Source organism: Amorphotheca resinae, assembly GCF_003019875.1.
Source record: "Amorphotheca resinae ATCC 22711 unplaced genomic scaffold M430scaffold_4, whole genome shotgun sequence".
Lineage (NCBI taxonomy): Eukaryota > Fungi > Ascomycota > Leotiomycetes > Helotiales > Amorphothecaceae > Amorphotheca > Amorphotheca resinae.
The window spans coordinates 2,098,689-2,111,513 of NW_020194474.1; the positions used below are offsets into that span (position 1 = coordinate 2,098,689).

At 48.9% G+C, this 12,825-nt stretch overlaps 2 protein-coding genes across 2 annotated transcripts; one reads left to right on the top strand and one right to left on the bottom strand.

Annotated features, from left to right (window-relative positions):
- Nucleotides 1-2,348: 2,348 nt before the first annotated feature.
- Nucleotides 2,349-6,504, top strand: M430DRAFT_18096 (hypothetical protein; the record flags this gene model as incomplete). Its single annotated transcript, XM_024863791.1, has 3 exons — nt 2,349-5,440; nt 5,488-5,600; nt 5,648-6,504. The coding sequence occupies 3 exons, from the start codon at nt 2,349-2,351 to the stop codon at nt 6,502-6,504; spliced, it is 4,062 nt and encodes a 1,353-aa protein (XP_024722703.1).
- A 1,137-nt stretch (nt 6,505-7,641) lies between these two features.
- Nucleotides 7,642-9,137, bottom strand: M430DRAFT_18097 (hypothetical protein; the record flags this gene model as incomplete). Its single annotated transcript, XM_024863792.1, has 5 exons — nt 7,642-8,248; nt 8,294-8,574; nt 8,627-8,742; nt 8,795-8,962; nt 9,011-9,137. 5 exons carry the CDS (start codon nt 9,135-9,137, stop codon nt 7,642-7,644), a joined length of 1,299 nt encoding a protein of 432 aa, XP_024722704.1.
- Between the last annotated feature and the right edge of the window lie 3,688 nt (nt 9,138-12,825).

A 12,825-nucleotide genomic window follows, 5' to 3' on the forward strand; every position in this document is an offset into this window, starting at 1 on the left:
ATTCCTCTTAGTCCAAAAATTCCCATGCCTGGGGTAGTAGTACATACTGTGACATGCCGACCATCTCTCTTCACGTAATACTCAGAGTGCTGCGAGGTGATATGACTGCAGTAGAAATCCTCTCTGCTCAAGTCCAACAAGTCCTGCAGACATCTTGCGTCCCACTTGAAGAGAAGCGTGACAATAGCGTCAACCAAGGTCAGATCATCAGGTATTTCAAGTTCAGTGATAGCATTGATATCGATCAGATGCGGACAACCTGCAGGAGCATGGGCTGGGAGATCGATATTCAGTCTCAGATCAAAGCGCGTAACAGTATTGCGGCTTGCCATGGTTGGGTTGATGTTTTGATTTTTGTGTGCTTGGAAGATCGAGTGGTTGTACGTTGGAAGGAGCAGTTGGCTACTTTGACAGGTAGACGGAAGGAAGGAAGAAGAAAAAGCGAACAATAGCAGTGTTCAAGGTGAAAGGAAGAATATTCACTCATTCTTCATTACGAAGAAGAACTGGACCTGCCGGTGTCTGCGATAGACCTGATACAAAAAGCAGGCTCAACTTCGCCAGCTGGTATCCCATCAGCCATAGCAGATCTTAGAATGATGCGTGGCTCAACAGCCTAGCAACCTGAGTTCATTGTGGTGATGTTTTCACCCTCCATCTGCTGGAGCATCATACGGATCAATTTCCCATGACGAGATTCTCGCGACTCACTGGATGTTTCTTCGAACATTGTATCATGAAGGTTGAAGAGGTCAAATTTCCTCGTTTGGGGGACCGCGCCATGGATCACAGGAGCACGCCCATGGGCAATTATTTTCTTCGCCGCAGATATCCTGGCCTTCTGTCACTTGTAGCAATTTGTACAAAACTTAGTGGACAGTGATCGAGCCCTACTCCCACAAATATGATAAAATGAAAAGAAATCCGACGAGGTCATACAGTACCGTGGTAAGACAGAGTGCCATTGCGAGAGAGAGTGAATAATGAGTCTCTTGCCGAAGGAGAGCGTACACCGTTACCTTATACGGCCCGCCGAATCTGGCGCAGAGATCGCCGCCGGGAGTTATGCAAGGCCTTGTTGCTGCTCGTTTCCGGCGTCCAATCGCATGCGCCGCTATACGAGAGGCGGTACGCGGCGAGATCGTTTCGGTCAGAACCCCGAAAGCTGCTGCCTGGTAAACCCAACGGTCTTACGGTCTTACTGTCTTACAACGTAAAGGTAATTATTCGACAAGAGGAATTATTCTCCAGAGCGCTGCAACATCACGATCCTGCGGTACCTTACCCAAGTCAAGTAGACTGCACTACTACAGAACTACAGTACTACAGTAAGCTTGAGTGGAGGCACAAGATGGAAGATCCAAGTGAGTTTCGCCAGTGGAAACAGCAGGATCTGACAAGAGGCAACGAGGGATAGGACTCATCGATAATACTGTGTGTAGGTACCTCAAGGTAAGAAAGAACCGAATCAAGGCACGGCTGGATGCTATCTTTACGCCGAATGACTCTGCCCTTGCTGTTGAAGATCAACAGAGCGGTAGGGAGGGAATAGCCAGGCATAGTTGCAAAGGAAGGGATGAAGATAACGGGGCTGAACATTTGGAAAACGCTCTCCTCTTGGTCAGAATGCCTCCCTTTCTCGCCTTGTCTCTCTCTCTTTCGGTCCCTCTCCCTCTGGAGATCCAACGCAGGCGTCTGAGAACACGCACTTGAATTGCCTTGGTCAAATCCTGCCAACTTCTCAAGTCGTCAACGTCAGAGATAGATGGTCGAAAATATACTCCGTACGGAGCAAATGCGTAATCAGTCAAATACGAAACGGCCAATCAAGGACGGCGCAGCAAAGACCCCACTGAGCCCATGCGGAGGCGGGATCGATTCTAGAACGGATCTCAAGACCCTGCCATCTTGCGGGACAACAACTTCCCGGCGCGAAATAATCCAGAGAAACCCCTGCGCTGATGGTCAAAAAGGTCAAAAGAACCATCATGTCCCCCCTTCCCTTCCCTTCTCTTCTCTCCCTCTCATCATCGTCGTCTGTCTTTCTTCACCTCTTCTATTCCTCTCTCTTTCTCTTTCTCTCACTCCTTTCCCGCTGTTGGAAGCATCACCCAGCCTGGACGAACACAGCTCCCTTCTTATCTATCCCTGCGATACGAGCTGCGTTTGACAAAGAGCTGCCCCGCTGCCGCCCCAAGTAAATACGTACACGACCCGCCGCATCTTCCTCTGACCGTCGATGGATGATACTTGCACAAGATAATCTTTCACAGAGGATCCACCAACGTGGACACCGCATCTCGAATCTACCCCGCGGTTCACGCTCCCCCGCCCTCGCGCCGCCAACAATGGCTGGCGATTCAGAAAAGACCATGGCCCCAGGCACAGCCAGCCGATCCTCAAGCAACGGCGAATCGACCGATGGGCATGATTCGACCAACAAGTACCAGACCGAAGGCCAGACGACCCGAGTCCTCTCGCACGACAGCGCGCCAAAGGCCGAGAAGCTCGACTCGAATATCGTGAAGGTGGAAGACAGGGTGGACGATCCATACGCACATCTCCCCGCAGACGAACAAGCGATCTTGAGGAGACAGGTCGATACGCCCGATGCCGGCAGTGGATGGAAGACCTTATACCGCTATGCGACGGTGAATGATTTCCTCATCATGGCGGTCAGCGCAGTCTGCGCAATTGCTGCGGGCGCTGCGCTTCCCCTCATGACCGTCATTTTTGGTAATCTGGCCGGGGACTTCAATGGCTTTTTCCAAGGCTCCATCAGCAGGCACGAATTCGAGCACAGGATTTCTCATATGGTTCTTTACTATCTGTATATAGGTATTGCCGAGTTCACGACTGTATACATCTCGACCGTTGGGTTTATCTATACCGGCGAACACATAAGTGGGAAGATCAGAGCGCGTTATTTGGAGGCATGCATGAGGCAGAATATTGGCTTTTTTGACAAGCTGGGCTCTGGCGAAATCACAACCAGGATCACGGCGGATACCAATCTGGTACAGGATGGGATTTCCGAGAAGGTCGGTCTGACATTGAATGCGGTGGCAACGTTCGTTACGGCGTTCGTTATTGGCTTCATCAAGTCCTGGAAATTGACTCTCATTCTCAGCTCCACTGTGTTTGCCATGGCCGCAGTCATGGGAGCAGGATCGAAGATCATTGTCGGAAACAACAAACAATCCCTGGAAAGCTATGCTCTTGGAGGCTCTGTTGCAGAGGAGGTCATTTCCTCTATCCGAAACGCCACGGCCTTTGGTACTCAAGATAAGCTGGCCCGCCAGTATGACAAGCACCTGACCGAGGCCGAGAAGTATGGCTTCAAGGTCAAGTTCGGACTGGCCATCATGGTTGGTTTCATGTTCATGATCATCTACCTCAACTACGGACTCGCTTTCTGGATGGGAAGCAGGTTTTTGGTAGACGGTGATATTGCATTGGGCCCCATTCTTACGATCCTGATGTCCATCATGATTGGCGCCTTCTCCCTCGGAAACGTTGCGCCTAATATCCAGGCTTTCACAACTGCCATTTCAGCTGGTGTAAAGATTTTCAACACCATTGACCGCGTTTCACCGCTAGATCCCAGTTCTGATGAAGGGTTGAAGCTCGACCATGTTGAGGGAACCTTGGAATTGAGAAATGTCAAGCACATCTACCCCTCGAGACCAGAAGTCACAGTCATGGATGGCGTGAACTTGGTCATCCCCGCCGGCAAGATGACGGCTCTGGTTGGCGCGTCTGGTTCGGGAAAGAGCACTATCGTCGGTCTGGTTGAGAGATTCTATGACCCAGTTGGCGGCCAAGTTTTCTTGGACGGACACGATGTCAGCACTTTGAATCTGCGGTGGTTGAGACAACAAATCTCCCTGGTCAGCCAGGAGCCGACTCTTTTTGGAACTACCATATTCGAAAATATTGCCCATGGACTCATTGGTACGCAGTGGGAGGGCGAAAATGAGGAGAGACGACGGGAGCGTGCTATTGAAGCTGCCAAGATGGCCAATGCACACGATTTCATTACAGCACTTCCTGAAGGCTACGAGACCAATGTTGGAGAGCGGGGGTTCCTTCTCTCCGGAGGCCAGAAGCAACGTATTGCCATTGCCAGAGCAATGGTCAGTGATCCGAAGATTCTGCTCCTGGACGAGGCCACGTCTGCCCTTGATACGAAATCTGAGGGGGTCGTCCAGGCTGCTCTTGAGGTCGCCGCCGCAGGACGAACAACCATCTCCATCGCTCATCGTCTCTCGACTATCAAGGATGCCGATAATATCGTTGTCATGAGTGAAGGTCGGATTATCGAACAAGGGACCCATGATGAGCTTCTCTTGAAGCAGGGGGCCTACCACTCCTTGGTGGAGGCGCAGAAAATCGCCGGCACGAAAGAGTTGACTGCCGAGGAAGAAGAGCGCGTGGCTAACGAAGATGAGGAACTCGTCCGCCGAATGACTCGCAAGAGTGATGAAGGATACGTGGAAGATCCTGACGACAAGAACATCGCGAACAAATTGGACCGCACTACGAGCGAGAAGTCTCAATCCTCGCTAGCTTTACAGAAAAGACGCCCAATTGAAGAAAAAGAGGACTCACTCTGGAGTTTGATGAAATTGATTGCCTCTTTCAACTCAACCGAATGGCACCTCATGATCATTGGTCTCATTTTCTCAGTCATCTGTGGTGGTGGAAATCCGACCCAGGCCGTATTCTTCGCCAAAGAAATCATCTCCCTATCCCTCGTTATTATCAACCCGGCCACGCAGCAGCAGATCCCGTCAGCCGTTCATACTTTACGTCACAATGCGAATTTCTGGGCGCTCATGTATCTCATGCTTGCATTTGTGCAGTTGATTGCATTTTGCGCTCAGGGGGTAGCATTTGCCTTCTGTTCTGAGAGACTCGTCCACCGGGTTCGGAATCGTGCCTTTAGAACCATGTTGCGACAGGACATCGAGTATTTCGACAAGGAAGAAAACACTGCGGGTGTCTTGACGTCTTTCCTCAGTACTGAAACCACCCATGTCGCGGGTCTCTCTGGTGTCACTCTTGGCACGATTCTTACAGTTATCACTACACTCGTTGCCGCATGCGCACTTTCTATTGCAATCGCATGGAAATTGGCTCTGGTTTGCATTGCTACTATCCCTATATTATTGGGTTGTGGATTCTTCCGTTTCTTTCTATTGGCTCAATTCCAACGAAGAGCAAAGAAGGCATACGAAAAGAGTGCCAGTTATGCCTGTGAAGCGACGAGCGCCATTCGAACTGTTGCTTCCTTGACCAGAGAAGACGACGTTCTTCAGCACTATAAGGATGCTCTCAATTCACAAGCTAAGACGAGTCTGGAATCAGTGCTCAAAACATCTCTCTTATATGCCGCTTCACAATCCCTGATGTTCCTCTGCGTCGCTCTTGGCTTCTGGTAAGTAAATCTTAGAGAGCCTGGAGGATGGTGCTAACTACTGAAAGGTACGGAGGCAATCGAATCGCCGATCGCGAGTACACGATCTTCCAATTCTTCGTCTGTTTCTCTGCTGTCATCTTCGGTGCCCAATCTGCCGGCACCATATTTTCTTTCGCCCGTACGTTTCTCCCTCCCCCACGCCTTGGCAAAACTAACAACCTGCAGCCGACATGGGCAAAGCCAAGCATGCCGCACAAGAGCTCAAAAACCTGTTCGACCGCCAACCTGCCATCGATTCCTGGTCCTCGGAAGGCGCACGCCTTGAATCGGTAGAAGGTACAATCGAGTTCCGCGATGTGCATTTCCGCTACCCGACTCGTCCAGAGCAGCCCGTCCTCCGTGGTCTCAATCTGACGGTCAAGCCCGGCCAATACATCGCTCTTGTTGGCGCCTCTGGCTGCGGAAAGTCAACCACCATCGCCCTCATGGAACGTTTCTACGACCCCTTGTCAGGCGGGATCTACGTCGATGGCAAGGAAATCTCCAGCCTGAACATCAATGATTATCGCTCCTTTATCGCGCTCGTCTCCCAAGAGCCTACTCTATACCAAGGCACGATCCGCGAAAACGTCTTGCTAGGAGCCGATCGCTCTGACGTCTCGGATTCCGAAATCGAATTCGCCTGCCGAGAAGCCAACATCTACGACTTCATCATGTCCTTACCCGACGGCTTCAGCACCGTCGTCGGCAGTAAAGGCTCCATGTTATCCGGCGGCCAAAAGCAACGCATCGCCATCGCCCGCGCCCTTCTCCGCGATCCCAAAATCCTCCTTCTAGACGAAGCCACCAGTGCCCTCGACAGCGAGAGCGAGCACGTAGTGCAAGCCGCCCTCGACAAAGCTGCCAAGGGACGTACCACGATCGCGGTCGCGCATCGGCTGAGCACGATCCAGAAAGCGGATATTATCTATGTCTTTGATCAGGGCGTTATTGTGGAGAGTGGCGATCATAATGAGTTGATGAAGAAGGGGGGGAGGTATAATGAGTTGGTCAGTCTGCAGTCTTTGGGTGGGAGACGGTGAGCGGAGCGGAAGCGAAACAACTCAGGATATAATAAAAGCAGGCGGAGTGCATGTGTTGTTGTATACTGACTAACAGGCATGGCGATGGCGTTTTTTCAGGAGAGGATCATTTTTGAGAGATGAGTTATAGAAGGAGCTAGCTGACTCCTCTCTTTCTCTCTATTATACCATGGAGGATTACTTACAACCTACCTACCCACTCAATCTGGGCTTGTATTGTATTATATACCGACAGACTCTTAATATACCTACATATAATTCTGATTTGAACGGGTGGTGATTTTACCCCCACCCCCAGATCCAGTAGACATACTCACTCAACTCACATATCATCAGGCAAGACAAGACATGACAATTCACAGAATGTAAAAAAACCAATCCTCCAATCATACATATATATATATTCCCGCCTTCCTTCCACAACCTATTCAAATTGCTAGCTGCTTTGCTCTACTCTAGATAAGAGTCCATCCATCCCATCCATGCTGGCAGATAATTTTAGTTGTGTTGGATGTGCCAGCATCTATCAATCAATCAATACAATCAATACAATCCCTATCGCTACCTAATCAATCCCAAGTAAGTGACCTCACAATCAAGAAGACCTCCTCCCCACCCCTCCTTCCTTCCTTCCTTCCTTCCCCTTGACCTCCAAAACGCCGCCAATCAAAAGAGTAGTGTTAGTGCATAGCACGACGGTATCAACCTGATGATGATAATCCAAAGTTCTCTAATCTTTCTCTCTCCCACCACTCTCTCAGTGAGAAGAGAAGAGAACCAATCCAGTTGAGGAGAATAAGAATGGACAAAGGGGAAAAAAGAAAAGAAACCGCAACAAAAACATGCTGTTATCCATATCATCCATGCCAAGCCAAGCCCTGCCCTGCCAATGTTGATTTATTTATGGCCATGATCCCCCAACGAGTGTATACAATTAAGAGTATTAAGGAGTGGTGATGACTGATAGTCGAAAAGGTTATGTGCAAAAACGCCTTTTTTGTACTTTTGAGGGAACGGTCTCAAAACCATTACCCAGGCCAATCTGGAATACTAAGACAATCAACAAAGGGAAATCTCGAGCAATGTAACGTCGCGGGAGCAAATATGTGATTGGGATCAGATCCTTGAGTTAGCATGTTAGGACCGATTTATACCGCTCGAGCTGATGTCCGCACGTTTCATCGGGGGTGGTGGCGGGGGCTTCTTTGCTCGGCTCGGCGGTGGAGGTGGTGGGGCCTTCTTGCCAGTCGCCGTTCGGTTTTCAGAACTTTCATGGCTAGTAGCAGGGCTCACACTCCTAGCTCCATAAGAACGGTCTGGGCTGGCGCTGTTGATAGTAGACTCATCGGATGGATCGCCGAACAAATCTGTCCCAGTGTTGATTCGGTTGGTTTGCCGGAGCTGACCTCGAAGAGCCAGTTCATTCGGGATAGAGTTTTGACGGTTTGAGGTAGGCGACTCACGATAGATCGTGGTGGGACCTTGGAAGGTGGTGGCGCGACCGATATTGGGTCTTGATGGAGATGAGGAATATTCATCACGGGTGCGAGTGTCAATAGGAGTTTCCAAGCGGGATGGGGCTGGGACTCGGGTTTGAGAGCGGATATATTGTCTGACCGGCTCTGGATCTGGTACTGGCATTGGAGGTTCCTCGTAGATGTTGTACCTCTCACCACCGAATGAGCGAGCCGTGTTTGAGCGAGATCGACCGGTCGGTCGTCTTTCACGTTGGACAGGGACATTTCTAGATGCATTAGCTGGATTCCTGGGCATTCGCACATCAACTTACCGAGCTGGCCAATCTCTCTTCAACCGTAGGAGCTCTTCACGGCATCTATCATAGTATTCCAGCTCGGCCTCCAAGAATGCGTGAAGGTCAGCCACACTATCCGCTTCCGCTTCCTTGATGTCTTCCATTCGTCTTAGTACATCCTCGTTGGATTCTTCGTATTTGGCTTTCTGGGACCGCAGTTCCTCTTCGGTTCTGAAGTCTTCCTTCTTATTCTTTTGCATCTTGGTCAGGGAGGCATCGTAGGCAAGCCGCCGGTTTTCAAGCTTCTTTCGTGCAGCCTGGAGAAGTTAGTAGCCGTAGATGTCTTCACTAAAGTTCGAGAATCTGTACCTGATATTCCTTCATCATTACCAAGGATCGCTCCACTGATTCAAGCCATCCCGATGTAGCATTTGCAACGTACGCCTCCTGGAATCTTGCGATTCTGTCGTTCGCTCTACCCATGCCTGTGATATGCTTGTCAGTAAATTTCTCTGTTGTCCAATCTAGTAGACGCACCGATCAGGCAGTTTCCAAAATCTGAGTCGGGTTCAAAGTCTTCGCCGTGATGCATCATCGTCTGCCCCAAGTATGCCACCGGCAGTGTCTTCTCCTTATCTTCCGTATCATTTCGTCTTGAGAGGGATTTGACGTAGACGGTCATGGACTTCTGCAGCTTCTCCATCCCTGGCAGATGTTAGTTATGCTCGGAAAGGCATCCCCGGAGGTCAATACCATCATGCCTGAGAGCCATCTCCAACTCCAGAGCCTTGAATTCCTCGGATACATTGGTCTTGGCCTCCGCGCCCATCTTCTCCCCCGCCCATTGCTTAACCCGGTCGAGTTTCCTATTGATATTCATGTTTGCGATTGATGGTAGTCAGAGGTGGAGTAGCGATCAGTACGAGATATCGATATGCGCAGTTGGGCCTGAAAAGGTTCCGTGTATTGTTATAGCTCCTGCGATGACTTCTCCGTGGTGGTGTTGATTGTTATTGCCCCCGGGGTTGGAAGAGCAATATAAAAAACCAGCGATTCGTGAAGGGGCCCAGAACCCGATTAACCGTGGTTGGATAGTGACACCAATAGACTGGCAGAAATGACCGTAGTAGTGTGGAACTGAGACAGACTCGATGGCTAAATACTCCGTAGAACAACAGAAAGGAATGGAGTAAGCGCCAGAGGAGCGAATGGATGGTTGCACTGGAAGGAAGCCTGGATGTAGATAGACAGTCGTTGGAGGAACGAATGGATGGATGGACGGATGGTATGGATTCTGTCGCAAAGCAGAGGAAGAGGGACCTCAAGTGCAATACGTCTCGAAATAACGAAAGGAGGAGACGATGGCTTGATGTGGGTGAGACAGAGGTTGTTGTGGTTAGAGTCGAGTTGAGTTGAGTAGAGGTTGCGGTCTTGGTGAGGAGAGAAAGGGGGGTTATTTCATTTACGTATTTAGGCTTTCTCGAGACAGTGTTCGAGACCGAGACAAAAGAACCTTGGAAGGGACGAGCACTGGACAGACGTATATCGACAAAAGTATATCACCAGATGCTATACGTACGCCGGGTATAATGGCAGTACAATATCAAAACAAAGCTCACAATCAAGATCGAGGGAGCCCAAACCCGCCCCTCGCTATTATATTCTTCTTTTCTTTTTTGATGGCACAAGCATGATTATCGGTTGGGCAAGAGTGCATACGACGCCGGTATGATCGGTATCTCTGGACAATCAAACAGCCAACCACAAAGCCATACATCGATCCTCAATCCAATCAGCATCCTCTTGGCCAGCACCGCCACCACATCCAGGAACCAAACATCCTTACCCAGCACTATCCAGTACTACGCAGTTTCCAGGGAGAAGCGGAGGGGGGTGATGGATGATTACGATTTGCGGGAGTCTGGAGACCAGTCGTCCAGAGCTTCTCGGTTGACCTTCAGACCCGCAGAGATTCGTAACCCATGCCAGAATCTTCAAGCCAGCGTCTCGCGATCGCCGACGCAAGTCTCCCCTCATCAGAGCTTGTTGAGCACGGCACTGACACACTGCAGATCAGTCGTGGCAACTCTCAAACTTCAAGGCCTCAAGCTGGCTCTTACAGACCGTGCGACCAGTGCTCGAGCGGCTTTTGCGGAGTATTCGTGGACCCCTTGACCGCCCGGCATGTGTCTCCATTGAAACGTCGGAGCAGATGTACGGACACTACGCTTTATTTATAGAAGACTCTGTGCAAGTTTCATCTAGCTGGTTTTAGACTGCTCGATTGGAAATCCAAAAATCACGTTTTCCGTGAGCCGCCGTTGATGGCGCCGTTCGATATCGAGGCTATCCCCACTTGCCGCTGGCATTTTTTCGGGTCCAGATACCAGGACACGACTCATCGAGGAGGGCCTTGACGTTGCGGATTGTTTCTCATAAGCAGTGTGCACATACTTCGTACGGTCCTGGCCTGGTATCATTCTATTCTGGTCTGTCCCTCTCCTTTTTATTTGTGGGGTAGAAGAATGTTGTGCATCAAAAAGGGGTAATGATAGCTGTTACTGATGTGTAAGATGAGCGCAAGAGTGTTCCGTACCACTGCTGAGTTCATGCCAAATAGTGAAATGGGGCCAAGAAATCTCCTTAACGCCTTCAAGGCCCAAGTAAAGCAAAAAGGAACAATTGCACATATTCAAAAATCTCTTGTGTCTTTTTTCTTTTCAGTGTAATTCACAACCAAAACTTCACAACTGGAATCTCTAGGACCCAAACTCAATAAACCTCCAAATCTTTATGGCAACCTCTTTATCGGATGGCTCGAATAACAGAAAATGGTGTCATAATATTATTTATTTCTAGAACAATGCTATATCTCTGTAAATGCAACACGGGCAGGGGCGAATATCAAATGAACAAATGATCAACCCCCCTTTTTAAATTAAGCGAGGATAGGAACACCGATATCTGAAGTTCAACAGACGAACAAAACGTTAGCCATAAAAAAGCACAAGGTGGTAGTAGTTCCTAATTCCCCAAAGAAAACTCAGAGCGCATTGTAGGAGGAAGTTATAAAGGTAAGAAGCCATCCATTCCCTCAGAAGCGAGGCGTTGTTCTTTGTGCACACATCTCTTCTACTGTTTCCCAAAATATCAGGTGATGTTACTCATAATCTAATCACCGCTTATCTCGAGTCCTATCTCTGTGGTTGTACAGACTTCTGTCATGACACTAATACACTATCCTTCTGGCCCAAAAGCTCATTGCTGAATTCCGACCCAAGAACTGTCTTTCATTCTTCTAAAACCCCGAACCGAGATCACAGACCATAACCGAGAACCAAGCTATCTCTATCTGTAAAATCCTACGATAGTTGTAAAGTGAAAAGAATTCTACGGTCTATGGAAATTGTTCAGATAGTTCGGAACTCCGCTTCCTTCGCGAGAGAGGATTCTTGCCGTTGTGAGCCTGTCTTCCTTACTATGATTCAATCTTTTGTCATCTATATAACAAATGACAACAGTATAGGAAATAATGACAGAATAGCTGAGTTAAGAAGCTACTTAAGATGCTGTGCTAGTAGGTCTCAAAAGTCAACTTAACAGAAGATCAAAGCGGAAAATCAAAGTAGAACCTCTTGTTAATTGACCCCTCGTAGTTCACAATGGATTGGCTATGCAGCATGCATACACTATGAATTAGAAGGATAGTTGATTATTCTGCCGTCTTATACAAAACTTTGCGTGACTAAATATCTTTTAAGCGGACTAACATGCTGTCTGCTTTGTATACAGTAGACTCTTGAAGTTGTTTAGCTTACTACCGGGAGTTCCTGAACACCCTTTCTGGTTTTCAACTCTACCATGTCTTGTAAACATATCTGGGAGTCACAAATTCGACAACTGCTAAACAGGAACTAGACATTATCCGGTACTTAGTCAATATAAAAGGTTGGATCAGGAGAGGGCCAGTTAACACAAACATGGCATCATTCCTCTTAGGACCATCTTTGTTTGAGCATCTGAAAAGCTGAATTAGAGAATGTATAGTGTCTCTATGTTGTACTTCAAACCAACTTGTATCCCTAATGGTCCTGGTTAAAGAAAACATTTGAATATAAACAGAAACCTATTACCCACCCATCGAACATTCTTCCCTTCGTCAAGTATTTCGTACCTCTAAGCATCGCCGAGACCCCAACGTGAACCTCTATCCAAAGGGAAAAAATGTAAACATCTCTCCAACCTCCATCTCCCCCCACACCTTCAAAATCTCAAAAACGATCACCACAACCAACCAAGCATGGCACCACCACCAACCCTCACCAGTTTCCTCAAGACCCTATCCGAAGAACAAAAACACCAACTCGACTCCTTCCTCGTCACCCTGAGCACCGAACAAAATCAGCAGGCACGCGCCCTAGGCTTCGATCTGACCGGCGCCGAGCTCGAGAAGCAGCGGATGCTGGGCGAGTTCCTGGATCGACTCGAGATCGAGAAGGAGTGGACGCAGAAAGAGTTCCTAGCCAAGGCTGTGTTGATGACGAAGATGTTGACGGATATCTTGAACA